This window comes from Nuphar pumila, chromosome 14, assembly GCF_984573655.1.
Source record: "Nuphar pumila chromosome 14, dmNupPumi1.hap1.1, whole genome shotgun sequence".
Lineage (NCBI taxonomy): Eukaryota > Viridiplantae > Streptophyta > Magnoliopsida > Nymphaeales > Nymphaeaceae > Nuphar > Nuphar pumila.
The window spans coordinates 11,600,425-11,617,075 of NC_143262.1; the positions used below are offsets into that span (position 1 = coordinate 11,600,425).

Genomic DNA, 16,651 nt, shown 5'->3' on the forward strand with positions numbered 1-16,651 from the left:
GATTTCGGCAAAGGATAGAAACGCCATTTTCGTCTCCCCAAACCTTCCTCAAACCTCTCTCTCTCTCTCTCTCTCTCTCTCTCTCTCTCTCTCTCTCTCTCTCTCTCTCTCCATCATCTCCACTAGAAGCAAATATTCAACATGTCTTCGAAATCCCGGTATGCATATTCAATTCGAGCAAAATCTTGTGTTTTCGATTAGTTTCTGTTTTCTTCTTTTGGTGGGTGCTAAATTTTTTTCACCATATTCGGGATTAACTGGAAAGGATACACGTTGATCAATAGCTAGATTGCGTTGTTTTTGCTGTATCTCCATATGAAATTTTGATCTGCGATCCATTTTGTTGTTGGTAATGCTTTCGATGATTGATGTATACATATATATATATATATATTGGGATTTTATTGTGTGTAGATCTTCCTCATCTGAAATGCCACACAAGAGCTCCACTTCTACACCCACATCTACCTCTAAGATTGCTAGCAGAATCCCAAGGGGATCTCCAGATTCCGAATCGAATTCGACTCATGCAAAGGCCTCTGCTGATCAATCACCCAGGTTGGTAGAACGCAAATCTTTAAAAATCAGCAGCAGCAGCACCAACAACAACCATACGGTTTCTGAGGTATGCCCTTCTCCCATTTTCTTTTAGTCTTCTGTTTCTGATTTGGAATTGGTGAGGGATCTCAATTTTGATGGAAATCTCCCTTCTCTCTGTAGAAACGGGTCACGGCTAGGGGATCAGAGCTGCAGCAGCAACTGGGTCAGGCTCAGGTAGATCTAAAGAAGGTCAATGATCAGCTGGCGATGGCTGAGGATGCAAAATCGCGGGCTCTAGAAGAGCTCAGGGAGATGAAGCAGATGGCCGAGGAGGCGAATTTGAGGCTCAGCGAGGCTCTCTTGGCACAGAAGCGTGCTCAGGAGAATTCAGAGATCGAGAAGTTCAACGTCGATGAATTGGAGCAGGCATGCATCAAGGCGGCACAGAAGAGGGACCAAGCTTGGCAGCAGGAGCTCGAGGCAGTGCAGAAGCAGCGTTCTTTGGATGCTGCGGCATTGCTTGCAACTAAGCAGGAGCTCGAGGGGGTGAGAAAAGAGCTGTCTGTGGCATTGGAAGCAAAAACTTTAGCATTGAATCAGGCCAAGGATGCTAGGAAGATGGCAGATGCAAATGCTAAAAAGGTTGAGGATCTGTCAGCAGAGCTCGTGAAGGGATCTCTGGATTCGGTATCTGATTCTTGGATGGCAGCAGAGAGAGAGAAGGAAATTGATGTTTCTAAGTGGGAAGTGGAGGCGAGAGATGCAGCTGAATTGGCTGTTAAGTCGAATTTGGTTATCGAGTCACTGAGGAAGGAGATCGAGAGGACACAAGGTGTTGAAGTGAATTTGTCTGAAAGGGAAATGTTATGGGAGAAGCTGAAGCTTGAGCTTAGCAATGCACGAGAATCGGAGTCCCGGGCTACAAGTTTGTTAAGGGAAAGCAAGGCGTGGATTGAGGTGCTGGAGGAAGAAATTGAGATTGCTAAAGAATCTGAGAGCAAAGCATTTGAATCAATGATCTCACTAACAAAACAACTAGAAGAGACAAAGATGTCTCTTGAAGAAGCCAAGCTTGAGATATCTTCTCTTAGAGAGAAGATGGAAGCATCGGGGCAGAGCAGCAAGAATCTGGAAGTTTCACATCATCGTCTTGAGAAAGCCAAGGCTGGCGTTCTTAACATGGGTGAAACTGTTGAAACCCTCAAGTTGGAGCTAGAAATTGCTCATACTGATGTGCTTCGTGCGCGAGAGAGAGAATCATTAGCAGTTTCAAACATGCAGACTCTAGCAGAGGAAACAAGTTCACTTAGAGAAGAGCTTAGGTTGGCGACAGAGGCAGAGGAGAAGAGCAAGAAGGCGCTGGATGATCTTGCAATGGTGCTTCATGAAGTCACCAGTGAGGCCAACCAATTGAAGGAAGAACTGGATTCCACCCAATCAGAATTGGAGAACTTGAAGATTCAAGCAGAGCAGTACAAGATGAATGTGTATAGCTTAGAAGATAACTTTCAATTAGATCTAAACGAAGCAAGGAAAGAAATTGAACAATTGAAAGAGGTGGCTGAAAAAACTAGATTAGATGCAGAGGATTCTAGTTCGGCTTGGAATGAAAAGGAAAAGGGATTTATTAACTGTATCAAGATAGCAGAAGAGGAGATTGCCACCAAGAAAGAAGAGAATGACAAATTGATCATTTTACTCAAGGAAACTGAAGAAGCAAGAACAGCAGAAGAGGAGAAACGCAGACTTATGGATTCTGTAGAACAAGCTGAGGCTGAGGCCCATGCTGCCAGGGAAGCCTTTGAGCTTGTTAGTTTTGAGAACTTGCGACTCAGGGATACGTTATCAGAGGCTCAGAAAGAGTTGGAGAATGCTCTCCATGAAAATGAACATCTAAAGGATAGTGAAGCAGTAGCCCTTCAGAAAGTGGACAAGCTGATGAGGTTGCTGGAAGCAGCATCAGTAACAGACTCCAATGAAAAGAGCAGTTTGTCAAGTAAGTTAAATCATGATTTGTTGAAGAATGAAACCAGGTCACCGGAAAATCGTGGGATTGAAGGGCTATCGGAAGTGAAGTTGAAAGGAGCAGCTGATGAATCTAGAGCATCACCTAAGGGGCTTTATTATAAACATGTTGCAGGATTGTCGTTGGATGGAAAAACAAAGTCTGCTCAGCCCATTAGTCTTCCATCAGAAAATTCAAGTGCAGATTTTACAAACAAGAAATTAATTATGAATGGTTCCTTTGATAAAGCAGAATCGCATGACTTTGAACCACAATATGACTCCGTCAATAAGATATCTGTGAGAACACCATCACCCAGCAAGATGGATGATTTAGAAATACTTAACTCTGATGATTATGATCACATAGATGTTCCCCATTTGGAAGAGATGGAAAGCAACAAAGTCTCTCCTGCCATACAGAAAAAGAAAAAGGCATTGCTGCGGAGATTTGGGGACCTGTTGAAGAAAAAAGGCAACCATAAATGAGCTTTCAGATAGAGAATGGTGATGATTGTTTGTGATTCAATCATTTTTTTGCATTTACAAGTTTGGTGTCGATTTTAAAGAGCAGCATCACAGGAGACAGTCATCTTCTCTGCCTCTGACCCAAAATTGACGACTGCTGCTGTTTTTTCACACTTGTAGCCATCCAACAGATATCCGATGATTTTGTTTTATGATGGTGGTGTTTTGAGGCCAGACCTTTTGCAAAGATGAAATATTGTAATCACCAGCTATTCTTCTAGTAGAATATTATTTGCAGTGAGCATTTTCCAATGCAATTGCTACTGAGATGCTGCAATCATAGTCTGCTCTAGAGTAGAATTTCCTGTTTGTGCATGGTATGCTCTTCTTCTCCATACTGTCATTGTTTTGATATTCTAGCCAATGTCATTGAACATCAAATCTGATTCAAGCCATGGATTTATGTTGGGAATGAAACTTTTGGCATGGTTAGCAGTATAGTGATAATTGCCCTTATAAACAGGTGTTTATATTGTTGTAGTTGAATGGCCTGTGGATTTTAAGAATTACGGATCCAAGTTGCAGACATGCTGCATTTTGGGCTTCTGGAAGCATGTGGTCTATGTAGTTGCTGACATAGGTGCACCATGCAAACAATCTGCCTCAAATAGTTGATTTGTTCCAGGGATCAACATTATAGGTCTTATGTGAAATGTTAAACTGGGGGAAAATGTAATGCCAAATCGAATATGGTCAAGGTTCTTCCATTGCAAATTAGTTGGAGATTGCTTTGATCAGCTTGGTCATTCACTTTCTATTAACTTTGTACTCATTTTATTCATTTGGTGGCGATTGTTGATTCAGAGTAACCATCTGCTTATTTCTCTATCTAGAACCTCATTTTGTTAGTGTTATTTACATTATGACATTGTTTATCAAATTTGCAACCTTTCTTGAATAAACTTGCAATGGTTGTTCATGTACATCTGGTTTCAGTGGTAGACAGAGTACTGTGTGTGTATGTGCAGTCATGCTTGTGCCGTGGGTACATCCTGCCTCAAACTTGATGGTTTTGAGGAAGATGATACCACAGTAGCTAAGTCTTCTGGCATCTCTATCCTGAATTTCATGTTCAGGTTATTCCTAATAGGCTAGAGATAATAAATGTCAGTATGTGAAGGACAGATCCATGTGCTATGATGTATCATTAAAGTCCTCATCTGCACTGTGTTTAATAAACTTGCAATGGCTGTTCATGTACATCTGGTCTCAGTGGTAGACAGAGTATTGTGTGTGTGCGTGTGCATGCATGCTTGTGTTGTGGGTACATCCTGCCTCAAACTTGATGGTTTTGATGAAGATGATACCACAGTAGCTAAGTCTTCTAGCATCTCTATGCTAAAATTCATGTTCAAGTTATTCTTAATAGGCTAAAGATAATAAACCTTAGTATGTGAAGGACAGATCCATATGCTATGATGTATCATAAAACTCCCCATCTGCCTTGTGCTGAATATTTTGCAATGGCTGTTCACGTGCATCTGGTCTCAATGGTAGAGTATTGTGTGTGTGTGTGCACGCATGCTTGTGTTGTGGGTACATCCTGCCTCAAACTTGATGGTGCATCTATATCCTGAATTTCATGTTCAGGTTATTCTTAGTAGGCTAGAGATAATAAACCTCTGTATGTGAAGGACAAATCCATTTGCTATGATGTATCATAAAACTCTCCATCTACCCTGTGCTGAATAAACTTGTAATGGTTGTTCATGTACATCTGGTCTCAGTGGTAGATAGAGTATTGTGTGTGTGTGTGTGTGCATGCATGCTTGTATTGTGGGTACAACTTGCCTCAAACTTGATGGTTTTGATGAAGATGATACCACGGTACCCAAGTCTTCTGGCATCTCTATCATGAATTTCATGTTCAGGTTATTTTTAATATGCTAGAGATAACCAACCTCAATATGTGATGGACAGATCCATGTTCTATGATGTATCATAAAACTCCTCATCTGCCCAGACTGCCCTGTGCTGAATAAACTTGCAATGGTTGTTCATGTACATCTGGTCTCAATGGTAGACAGAGTACTGTGTGTGAGTGTGCATTCATGCTTGTGTTGTGGGTACATCTTGTCTCAAACTTGATGGTTTTTATGAAGATAATACCACAGTAGCCAGGTCATTTGCAATCTCTGTCCTGAATTTCATTTTCAAGTGAAAAATGGTTATCTCATTAAGCAATTCTTTTTCTTTTTTATGACTAAAATAAGACAAGAAAAATTGAGCGAAGAAACAAACAAGTGACCTCAATACATGAGGTCGAAGATGGTGGAAAGGTCTGCTCTGAGAGGTTGGGCTCCCCTTGGTAATGGACACCACCATTGGGATCTTGGTGACTGTAGTGTCCATGTAAGTCAGCAGGGTGATGCGGGAGGGTCTTCTTCGCAGATGTTTGCTCAAGCTCGAAAATGGTCTGATGTCGTAGGAGGAGGATCGGTATCGTATGCGAATAGGATAAGTTCGCTGGAGACAAGATCGATGGAAAGAGGCTCTTGGATTTTCCTTTCCGCTTCGAAATACGCCAAGTTGGTAGTGCTGGCTGGTTTCGCAGGGGATGAAGATCATAAACGAATGGACTTTAAATTTATCTTCTCGAATCTGATCAGAATGTGGGGGAATATCCGCTGATTTGAGATTCTCGGTAGGTCCGGACGGTCTTTTCTTGATTCATTTGACGAAAGAGGAGGATCTAAATTTCATTCTGATAAGAGTTTGGAAACTTTCTGGTCGCACGTTGCTCGTGAATCAATGGAAACCGGGGATGCAGTGGAAGCTTGAGCCAATGAGTTCAGTTCCGCTGTGGGTCTGTCTTCCGAGACTACCCAACGAACTATGGTCTGAAGAATTTTTCGCTGATTTTGCAGAGTTTATTGGGGGACGTCTGGTTGATGTTGATGGATGCACTAAATCTTCCATTCGTGTGTTTTACGCACGTATATGTGTAGAACTTCCTACACAGAAATGTCCACCTTTGGTGGTGGAAGTAGAGATTGAAGATCACCGAATAATTTCTCAAGAATTGGAGTTCGAAGGCGTGGTCACTTTCTGCTCCTCATGTGGCTCCGCCTTCCATCGAGATGGAGCGTGTATTAAGCGAATGGAAGCTGTGCACATGAACACGGAGAAGGAAATACCTGTTGGTGGCTGGAAACAGGTAAAAACTCGAAAGATGTGACGCAAGAAGGATGCCTAACAGCCTATGAAAATTGATAAGACTAATTTGTTCATCATATTAGAAGAAGAAGATGAGGGCGGTGAGATCTGTGACCCATCACTTAATGTCATGGGGGGTGCACCACCTGAGATTAAAGGTGATGAGAGGGAGACGTTGGCTGATGGTGCAGCCAGTGGGATGTCTGCAACTGCCCTTCCACCGGATTCTGGCGAGAGGACCCTTGTTTCCGGCAAGGCAGATGATTTTGGTAAGTTTCCTTCGAATCATGTGAATGCCAAATTGAGAAAGGTGGATATAGAGTTGCCTAAAGGCATGGGAGCTGCTGATGGTTGGTTGACCCCATAAAAGGGGAGGCATTAAATACTAATGTCCCGTATCTGTGGTCATAATTATTATGTTTATCGGCGTGCGCTTTTCGATTTAACGGTTGGATATTCATCCTGAGAATTTTCCCTGCATGATTGGAATGTCATTCGCTCCCCAACTGAGAGAAAAGGTTCTTAGGGGAACTCTTTAGGGATTTATGAGTTTAATTGTTTTATCTCAAATTGTAAGCTTTTTGAGTTGCAGAATGAAGGGGTGAGGTTTACATGGACAAATAAGCAATCCGGAGTAAGTTTTAAAGCCAGCAAGCTTGATTGGGCTTTACTAAACTCTAACTGGATGTTGTCTTGCCCGAGAACTACTCACCTTTATTCCACATCTTGTCTATGATCATGTTGGCCTTCTTATAGATAGTGGTTCCTTACTGCATAAAGCCAAGGTGCCTTTCAAGTTTCTCAAGATGTGGACGATCTTGCCAGATTGTGATCAGATTGTTCTCAAAGCCTGGTCTACTCCGATTAAGGGTGTTCCCATGTTTATTGTGGTGTAGAAACTACAGGAAGTCAAAAAGCAATTTAAAATTTGGAACTCTACTAGAATTGGTATAAAAAAAAGTTGCAAAAAGACTTAGTTTCGATTCAAGGACTTATTGACCGAGAGGATGGTATGGCTATTGAAAAGAGTGCCCTTATTCAGGATGAATTACAGTGTTGCATTCTCATGGAAGAGCTTTTTTGGAGATAGAAATCTCGTGTACAATGGATGAGAGAGGGGGACCAGAATACGGCTTTTTTTTCATGCCAAAGTTAAACATAGCACTATTAGGAATCACATCAGGGTCATTGAGAAAGATGACAGTTCAGTGGTGGATCGATGGGAGGATATGGCTGCAGCGACTAAAGATTATTTTTAGCAGCTTTTTACTATGACTGTTGTTGGCACAGATGATTTTGAAGGTATGGCTCATCCAAGGATGAGTGATTTGGAGAACCAATTTTTAAATGCTGCTGTCTCTGATTTAGAAATCTAACAGCTGTTTTTCAGATGAAAAGTGATGGTGCACCGGGTCCTGATTGTTTCCCGGTCTTCTTCTTCTAAAAATATTGGTCAATTATTGCAAGTGATGTTTGTTGTGCAATAAAAAAAAAATTTGAGAGTGGGAGAATACTTATGCGGATAAATGCTACATACATTTCTCCAGGGTTGTTAAAAGCACGCTTTAAGGCGAGGCCTTTTGTGCCTCAAGGTGCCAGCCTAAGGCGAGAAGAAGAAGATCTCAATTATATAATTAGTTTTTCAGTTATATAATCAGTTTTTTTAATCTTGTTATGCGGTGTAGTTTTTTTCATAGCTATATAATTTGTTTCCAAGTTATATAATTAGTTTCTCAATTATATAATCAGTTTCTCAGTTATATAATCAGTTTTTCAGTTACTTTTACATGTTAATCTCATATTTTTAGTAGTTATTTTTTATTTTCTATTTCTTATTGGTTGTTGCTTCATCAATAAAGCATTTTTTATTTATATTTTTAGATATTGTTTTATAGCTTTTTTGAAGTTTTCAAAAAAAAAATTGAAGCATAACTTTTACATGTTAATCTCATATTTTTTAGTATTTATTTGAGGTTTTTTATTTCTTATTGGTTGTTGTTTCATCAATCAAGCATTTTTTTATTTATTTGTATTTTTAGATTTTTTTATAGTTTTTTTGAAGTTTTCAAAAAAAATTTGAGGCTTATGCTTTACACCTCGAGGCTTACAGCTCGCCTCAGTTTTTGGTGGAGTGCCTTGCTATGCCTCAACGCTTTTCACAACATTGCATTTCGCTGATTCTCAAAATCCAGGGTGCTAAGAAATTGAAGGATTACCATCCTAATAGTTTATGTAATGTGATTTACAAAATTACAAGGTAATCACAAAGCTCATGGTTAACAGAATGCGAGGGATCTTGCAACGTATCGTTTCAGAAAACCAACGTGCCTTCTTAAAAGGTCATTATACTCAGGAAAGTATTTTGATTATGCATGAGATGGTCCATTCCTTGGAAGTCAGCAATAAGAAGAATGTTCTCTTTAAGTCAGATTTGGTGAAGGCTTATGACAGTGTTGATTGGGGTTTTCTTCATAAATCCCTCTCATATTTTGGTTTCAGTGGCAAGGGAATTGATCATATTATGCTATGTGTATCTACAACTTTGTTTGTGGTGCTTGTTAGTGGTGAACCATGTGATAGTTTTTAGTAGCAGAGGCATCCGTCAAGGTGATCCTCTATCACCTTATCTCATCCTCATTGTCATGGAATGGCTTACCAAGAGGATTTGGCTTGCTGAAAGATTAAATGAAGTATTTTTATCATCCATTCTGTCGTTTAGCTGGAGTCATAGTTTTTATGCTGATGATGCACTGTTCTTTATAAGAGACGAGAAAATTTTGGTTGAAATTTTCAAATCTATTCTGCACAGCTTTGAAAATGCTTTAGGTCTTCTGGTGAGTAAGGAGAAATCTACTTTTGGTCCTTTTAATTTATCTCTTGGTAGAATTATTTCTATTAGACGTATGTCTAGATGGAAAATTGATCAAATTCCTTTCAATTATTTGGGAGTTCTTATCTTCACTAGCCGCCTCTCTGATAGCTTGTGCCAACCATTAGTAGATAAAATTATGCAGTGTCTTGATCTATGGAGTGGTAAGTTATTACCATTGGGTGTCTTGTACTCATCAAATCAATCTTATGCTCTTTTCCTATTTACTGGACGATGAGTTTCAAGATTCTTAAAAAGGTGATCAGCAAGTTAGAACATTTGATATGTAATTTTCTATGGAATAGCCCAAATTTTTCTAATTCTTTCCATCTTCTAGCATGGAAAAATGTTTGTCTACCTTTGCATGAGGGATTCGCAATAAAACGGCTGAAAGAGATGAATTTGGCATTGTTGGCCAAGTTGGCATGATCTGTAGCTTCTAAGCATGATAATCATTGGACCAATCTTGTCATCACTAAATATGCCAAAGATGGTCCAATCTGGTACAAATGGAACTTTCATGGTCGTTCGTGGGGATGAAAAGGTGCGGTGGATAGTTGTGCGTTAATTCAAGATGGGACTAAATGGCAGGTTGGTGATGGGCAAAAAAATCTTTTTTGGTATGATCCCTGGGTTGAATTTGGGCCACTTATTCCGTCATGTCAACAATACTTGGGATAAGGTGATATTGAAAAAGCTTCATCAGATATCAGTGGCAGAGATGATTGATCCTACTAGAAGGAATGGTTGCTTCCTTTCAGACTCAAACTGGGAGGAGCTATGCGCTCTAGTCTTTACATTCATTGGCCCACTGATAAATGGTTCCACTAATAGAGTAACAGGTGTGGATATGTTAACTTGGCTAGGTAATTCAGAGGTCTCAACTCATGCTATTTGGGAAGCAAATCGTGGGTGCCCCCTCCTTTCCAGTTACATCCATTCATTTGGTTTTCCCAACATATTCCTCATGCGGCAGTTACACTAAGGTTAGCAGTGGGCAGAAGACTGCTTACTCAAGGTCGTCTGCAGCATCTTGGCTTTCATATGGCTAGCAGGTGTGTTATGTGTGGAAAGGATTGTGAATCGATTGATCACATATGTCTTGTGAAGTTGCCATCTCTATTTGGAAAAAAATAGTTTTCTATTTTGAAAGAAGAAAAATACCTAGAGATAGCTTGTTGGATGCCTTGTTAGGGGAGGGGGGGGGGGGGGGGGACATGGCTTTAAGGACAAAAAAACTTCATTGGGCATGGCTGGTTTCCTTTCAAGTGGTGGTGAGGAAGATCTGGGAACTTGGATGTCGCATTTTGTTTGATCAAAAAAGCATACATAAACTTTTTATCCAATGCCAGGTTCTCAATGAGGTACACACCCATGTTCTTTGTATGGGAGTGGAGTCAAATCATCGGATTTTCTTAAAATGGTTGTATGCTTCCTGTTGGGTTCCTCCTACATTGGAATGGATTAAAGTAAACGTCTAATCCATGCCGCAGAACAAATGGAGAGTTGGGTTCACTATCTGCAATTCAGATGCATTAACTTATTTATGAGAATTTTTGTTTATCACATTCATGAGCTCCATTCTGAATTGATTGTGTGGAAGCATGTTTTTGTAATGAAATGGTGGTCTTCAACAAATGCACAAATAACTCACAAACAAGTGTCTATTGGAGACACTACAAGCATGACCCTTGAAAGGGTATAAAAGGAAGAACACTTGAAAAATAAATAATACTTTATTCATGAACAAAATGCTTAAAAAGCATGGTTATATACATTGAAGGGGTTCACCCCTATATATACAAAAAAGTGGGAGAGAGGAGAGCTCATTTTGAGCTCTCCAAAAGAGACGTTGGATTCCAACGTCTCTTAATATAGCTGTTGGACTACAGTCCAACAGCATTTATTATTATAGCTGTTGGACTATAGTCCAACAACATTTATTATAGCTGTTGGACTACAGTCCAACAGCTATTTGCACAACTGGATCAAATATCTAGTTTCTATTAAACTAGATGCTAAAAAAGAAAATAAAGAAAAATAGAAAAAGAAAATAATAAAAGAAAATATAATAATATTAAATAATATATATATATATTACAGTTTACATTTTAACACTCCCCCTCAAACTTACGGTACAATGAGCGAAAGTTTGTCTAAGAGGAAGTGAAATCTGGGAGCAGCGAGAGGTTTGGTGAAGAAGTCTGCTAATTGATATTCTGATGTAACATATGGCAGATCAATGGTTCCATGTAAGTATTCCTCTCTGACATAGTGACAGTCCATCTCAATGTGTTTAGTGCGCTCATGGAATGTCCGGTTGCTTGCAATGTAGATCGCACTTTTGTTGTCACAACACATCTTTGAAGTTTGCGATGCTTTAGCTCCCATATCCGCCAGCAATCGTCTGAGCCAAACAACCTCCATAGTGGTGATTGCCATGACTCTGTATTCAGCTTCGGTGGAGGAAAGAGAGACTTTCTGCTGCTTCTTGCACCTCCACGAAATTAAGGTTTCACCTAGGAACACACAAAAACCAGTAGTTGAGTGTCTATTATTGGGATCACCTCCCCAGTCAGCATCAGTATATGCAATTAAATTTAATGAAGATGAAGCAGACAAGAAAAGTCCTCGTGAAAGAGAGGATTTTAAGTATCTAATAATACGCAAAATCGCTCCCATGTGCACGGAGGTGGGAGCATGCTGAAACTGACTGACTGTATGAACCGCATGAGTTATATCTGGCCTAGTAATGGAAAGATAAGAAAGAGCTCCAACAAGTTGTCTATAAGGAGTAGGATCATCAAGAAGTTCTCCATCATCAATTTTCATTTTAACATTGACCACTTCTGGAGTGTCTACTTTCTTATCATCTGTAATTCCAGACCTGGAAACGATATCAAGAGCAAATTTAGATTGAGATATCAAATACCCCCGAGGGGAATAAGTAACTTCAATGCCTAAAAAATATCTTAATAAACCTAAGTCAGTCATTTCAAAGTGAGTTTTAAGAAGAGATTTGATATTTGCAACTCCCTGTTTGTCGCCTCCGGTGATGATCATATCGTCCACATAGAGAAGAAGAATAATGATGCCTGCATCAGATTTCTTAACAAACAAAGCAGTGTCAGTTAAACAAGGTTGAAAACCAATATCAAGCATAACATGACTAAATCGGTCATACCAGGCTTTTGGAGCCTGTTTAAGACCATAAAGAGCTTTACCCTTAGGGATACTAATACCAGGTGGGGCTTCCATGTATACTTCTTCAACGAGATTCCCATTCAAGAAAGCATTTTTGACATCTAATTGAAAGATAGGCCATGTTCTAATGGAGGCCAAGGCTATTAAAGTTCTAACAGTGGTCATACGGGCCACAGGAGCAAATGTTTCTTCATAATCGATGCCATACTCTTGAGCATATCCTTTTGCTACTAAACGGGCCTTATATCTTTCCAGGGTCCCATCACTTTTGGTTTTGACTTTGTATACCCACCTACAACCTATAGGTTTCTTACCCGGAGGAATATCTTGTATCGTCCAAGTATTGGCCTTTTCTAGTGCATCCAATTCTATTTTCATGGCTTCTATCCATTCTATATGATTTTTTGCTTGAGAATAGGATGATGGTTCAACATATGATTGTATTAATGTAATGGCGGCCTTATACGTGGGTGAAAAAGATTCATAAGACACAAATTTTTCTGGAGGTTTAGAGATTCTAGACGTTCTTCTAGGTGAGACTTCAGAGTATTTTTGTAATGCACATGGAAGATTTTGCTCTCTACGTCTTGAATATTGTAGACTAACATCCCTATGGATTTGCTCTTCATTATCATCATTTTCAACAACAATAGGACTTTGATCATTGTCAAGGTCACATCCAACATCACATTCATTGGATTTTGAAGTTGGATCAATTAAAAACGAGTATTCAGTGACATCCTTGGATTTTTCAAATTCAAAGAAGCTTTCTTTTTCCAAAAAAGATACATTTCTTGACACATATAATTTGTCATTTTGAAAATCGAAACACCTGTAGCCTTTTTTATTATCAGCATATCCTAAAAAGGCACATGGGATTGCACGAGGAGAGAGTTTGTCATTTCTGTTGGTGAAAACAAAACATTTGCATCCAAAGACTCTTAATCTAGAATAATTTGGAGTTAAATTAACAAGCTTTTCTATTGGAGTTGTATTCTTTAATGAGGAAGATGGCATCCTATTAATGAGGTAGGTGGCAGTTAGGACCGCTTCAGCCCAAAAACTTTTTGGAACTTGATTTGCAATTAGCAATGTCCTAGTAGTTTCCATAATGTGCCGATGTTTGCGTTCGGCTAGGCCATTCTGTTGTGGAGTGTGTGGACATGATCTTTGATGTGTAATACCATGTAAATTGAGATAGTCTTTGAATTCGTTGGACATAAATTCTCCCCCTGAATCAGTGCGAAAAACAGAAATATCATTTTGAAACTTATTTTTAACCATTTTATGAAATATTTGGAAGTTAGCAAAGACATCAGATTTATGTTTAAGAAAATAAATCCAAGTATGTCTAGAAAAGTCATCAACAAAAATGACATAATATATATAACCACCTTTGGAAATAACTGGTGCGGGGCCCCAAACATCCGAATGTATTAACTCAAGTGGTCGTGAGGAAACAAAAGTTCTACTAAGAAATGGTAACCTTTTCATTTTGCCAAGAATGCAGTCTTTACAAGAAAAATTTTCATAATTATAAAATTTTTCCAAACTTGGAAAATATTGAATTTTAGACATATGAGGATGGCCAAGCCTTTTGTGCCATAAATCCAATTCTAATTTCTGAATATTATAACAAAATGCATTCTTGGGTAATTCCAAAAAGTCCATGTAATAAAGTCCTCCTTCTCTATAGCCTTCCCCAATCAGCTTCCCTGACTGGCGATCCTGTACCCAACAACCATGAGAAGAGAAAGAGATATTACATCCATAATCAGATATTTGTGAGACAGATAAGAGATTCAAATTAAGTTTAGGGATATATCTAACTTCTGGGATAAAAAATCTTTTGGATTTTTGAAGATTTTCAAAACATCCTATTTCTTTTACTTCGAGAGATGTGCCAGGGCTGTAAAAACCTTTGACACACTTGAGTTATTTTTAAGACATTCGGATAGACTATTAACATTTGGGGTCATATGAAAAGAAGCACCAGAATCTAAAAGCCAAGGAAAGTTACCTGGACCGGAGAAAGATGCAACTGCCGCTCCAGTTGAGGCTTCGGTTGAGGAGGATACCCCTTTGAGAAGAGGTTGAAGGATTTCCATCAGTTGAGCCATAGACACAGGTGCATCTTGATCTTTTGACTCAGATTCAACAGATGCAACTCTTTTTTCTTCTCTTCTTTTTAACTTTGGACATTGAGGCCTATAGTGCCCCGATTCATGACAATGATGACAAATAACTTTTCTTTTATCAAAGTTGCCGTTTTGCCTTCCAAAATAAGGCGGCTTGTAAGTACGAGTATGATTTTCCGGTCTAGATACAGCTAAAACAGAGTCATCATCAACTTTTGGAGTACTTTTTCTAAGTCTATTTTCCTCCATAGTGAGCTCTTCTATAGTATCAACAATAGAAAGAATTTTTCCACGATGTAAAAGGGCCGATTTGGTGGATTCAAACTCCGGCCTTAGACCATTCACAAATTGATAGAAATGTTCCATATTGAGTTGCTTTTGGCGAAGCTCGATGTCTTCGGCACAATGCCATTTGGGCTCAAGAAGTGCCAACTCTTCCCAAAGTTCGGACAACTCATTATAATATTCTCGAATAGTTTTATCTTTTTGAGTCATTGTCCGAACTTTATCTTGTAAATTGCATACATGTGCAATATCTTTAAGGGAATACATGTTTTTGAGGTATTCCCAAGCCTTATCGGCATGCTCAAACTTAGCTAGACTAGAGCATTTTTTAATGTCTATGCTATTGATGAGCCATGACATAATTTTTGCATGCCCTATCCTCCATTCTTTCCATTTCTTTTCATAAGTGGCTAATGCCTTACTCTTCTCTTCTTCCGTTAGAGGAACCTCTTTATCACCCTCTTTCTTGGTAAGAGATAGTTTAGGTTCCAAATCGGAACCATCCACTATACCCCATAAACCTTTTCCCCAAATGTGGTGCTTCATAATCGAAGCCCACATTACATAATTAGTATCATTTAGCTTCATAGGAATGATGGTGATCTTATCATTGTCATCCATCTTTTACAAGGGTAAGAGAGGAATAAATAGGAGGAGAGAGAGAGAAAAATAAAAAGAAAAGAAAAAGAGTAGACAAAGGAATAAGAGAGGATACAAAACCAAAATTTTTTGTAGCACAAGTTCGCCTTTCTTCAAACAAATCTTCTTGAACCAAGAACAAGGTGATGAAACACCTTTTGTAAATGTGGCGCGGAAATCGAGGCGGAAGCACTTCAAGATCTAAGGATTTCGTAGCTCTGATACAATGTAATGAAATGGTGGTCTTCAACAAATGCACAAATAACTCACAAATAAGTGTCTATTGGAGACACTACAAGCATGACCCTTGAAAGGGTATAAAAGGAAGAACACTTGAAAAATAAATAATACTTTATTCATGAACAAAATGCTTAAAAAGCATGGTTATATACATTGAAGGGGTTCACCCCTATATATACAAAAAAGTGGGAGAGAGGAGAGCTCATTTTGAGCTCTCCAAAAGAGACGTTGGATTCCAACGTCTCTTAATATAGCTGTTGGACTACAGTCCAACAACATTTATTATTATAGTTGTTGGACTATAGTCCAACAGCATTTATTATAGCTGTTGGACTACAGTCCAACAGCTATTTGCACAGTCAAGTTCCAACAGGTACTTGACTGGATCAAATATCTAGTTTCTATTAAACTAGATGCTAAAAAAGAAAATAAAGAAAAATAGAAAAAGAAAATAATAAAAGAAAATATAATAATATTAAATAATATATATATATATATATATTACAGTTTACATTTTAACAGTTTTGAACCTTATTCTGGAACTGCATAGGGTGATAGTTGAATCTTTGAGGTGGGACATTATCATGCTGAGAATCGAATCTTGGATGGTCGAAGCCCTTTGTTGTAGATGCTCTTTTTCGGTTTGAGCGAGTGTGATGTGTTCATGTAGCTGCTGAGAAGAACTATATTCCAAAGTGCTTTGCTCGTTTGGAATTTTATTAGGAGAGCAAAATCTGGAAGGACAAACCTCCAGACTGGTTCCCCTTGTTAGTTGATGATTTATGTTAATATTTCATTCATATAACCATCTGCCTAACCCCATCTTGCCTATCTAAAAAAAAAAAGAATTTCATGTTCAAGTTATTCTTAATAGGCTAGAGATAATAAACCTGAGTCTGTGAAGGGCAGATCCATGTGTCATAAAACTCCTCATCAGCCCTGTGTTGAATAAACTTCCAATGGTTGTTCATGTACATCTGATCTCAGTGGTAGCCAGAGTACTGCATGTGCATGTGCATTCATGCTTGTGTTGTGGGTACATCCTGCC

General features: G+C 38.9%; 1 protein-coding gene across 1 annotated transcript; it reads left to right on the forward strand.

Moving 5' to 3' along the window:
* The first annotated feature begins 430 nt into the window (after nt 1-430).
* LOC149816383 (WEB family protein At4g27595, chloroplastic-like) lies at nt 431-3,444 on the forward strand. The gene is made up of 2 exons (XM_089986880.1): nt 431-625; nt 721-3,444. The coding sequence occupies exons 1-2, from the start codon at nt 431-433 to the stop codon at nt 3,031-3,033; spliced, it is 2,508 nt and encodes an 835-aa protein (XP_089843006.1). The 3' UTR covers nt 3,034-3,444.
* The last annotated feature ends 13,207 nt before the right edge of the window (nt 3,445-16,651 follow it).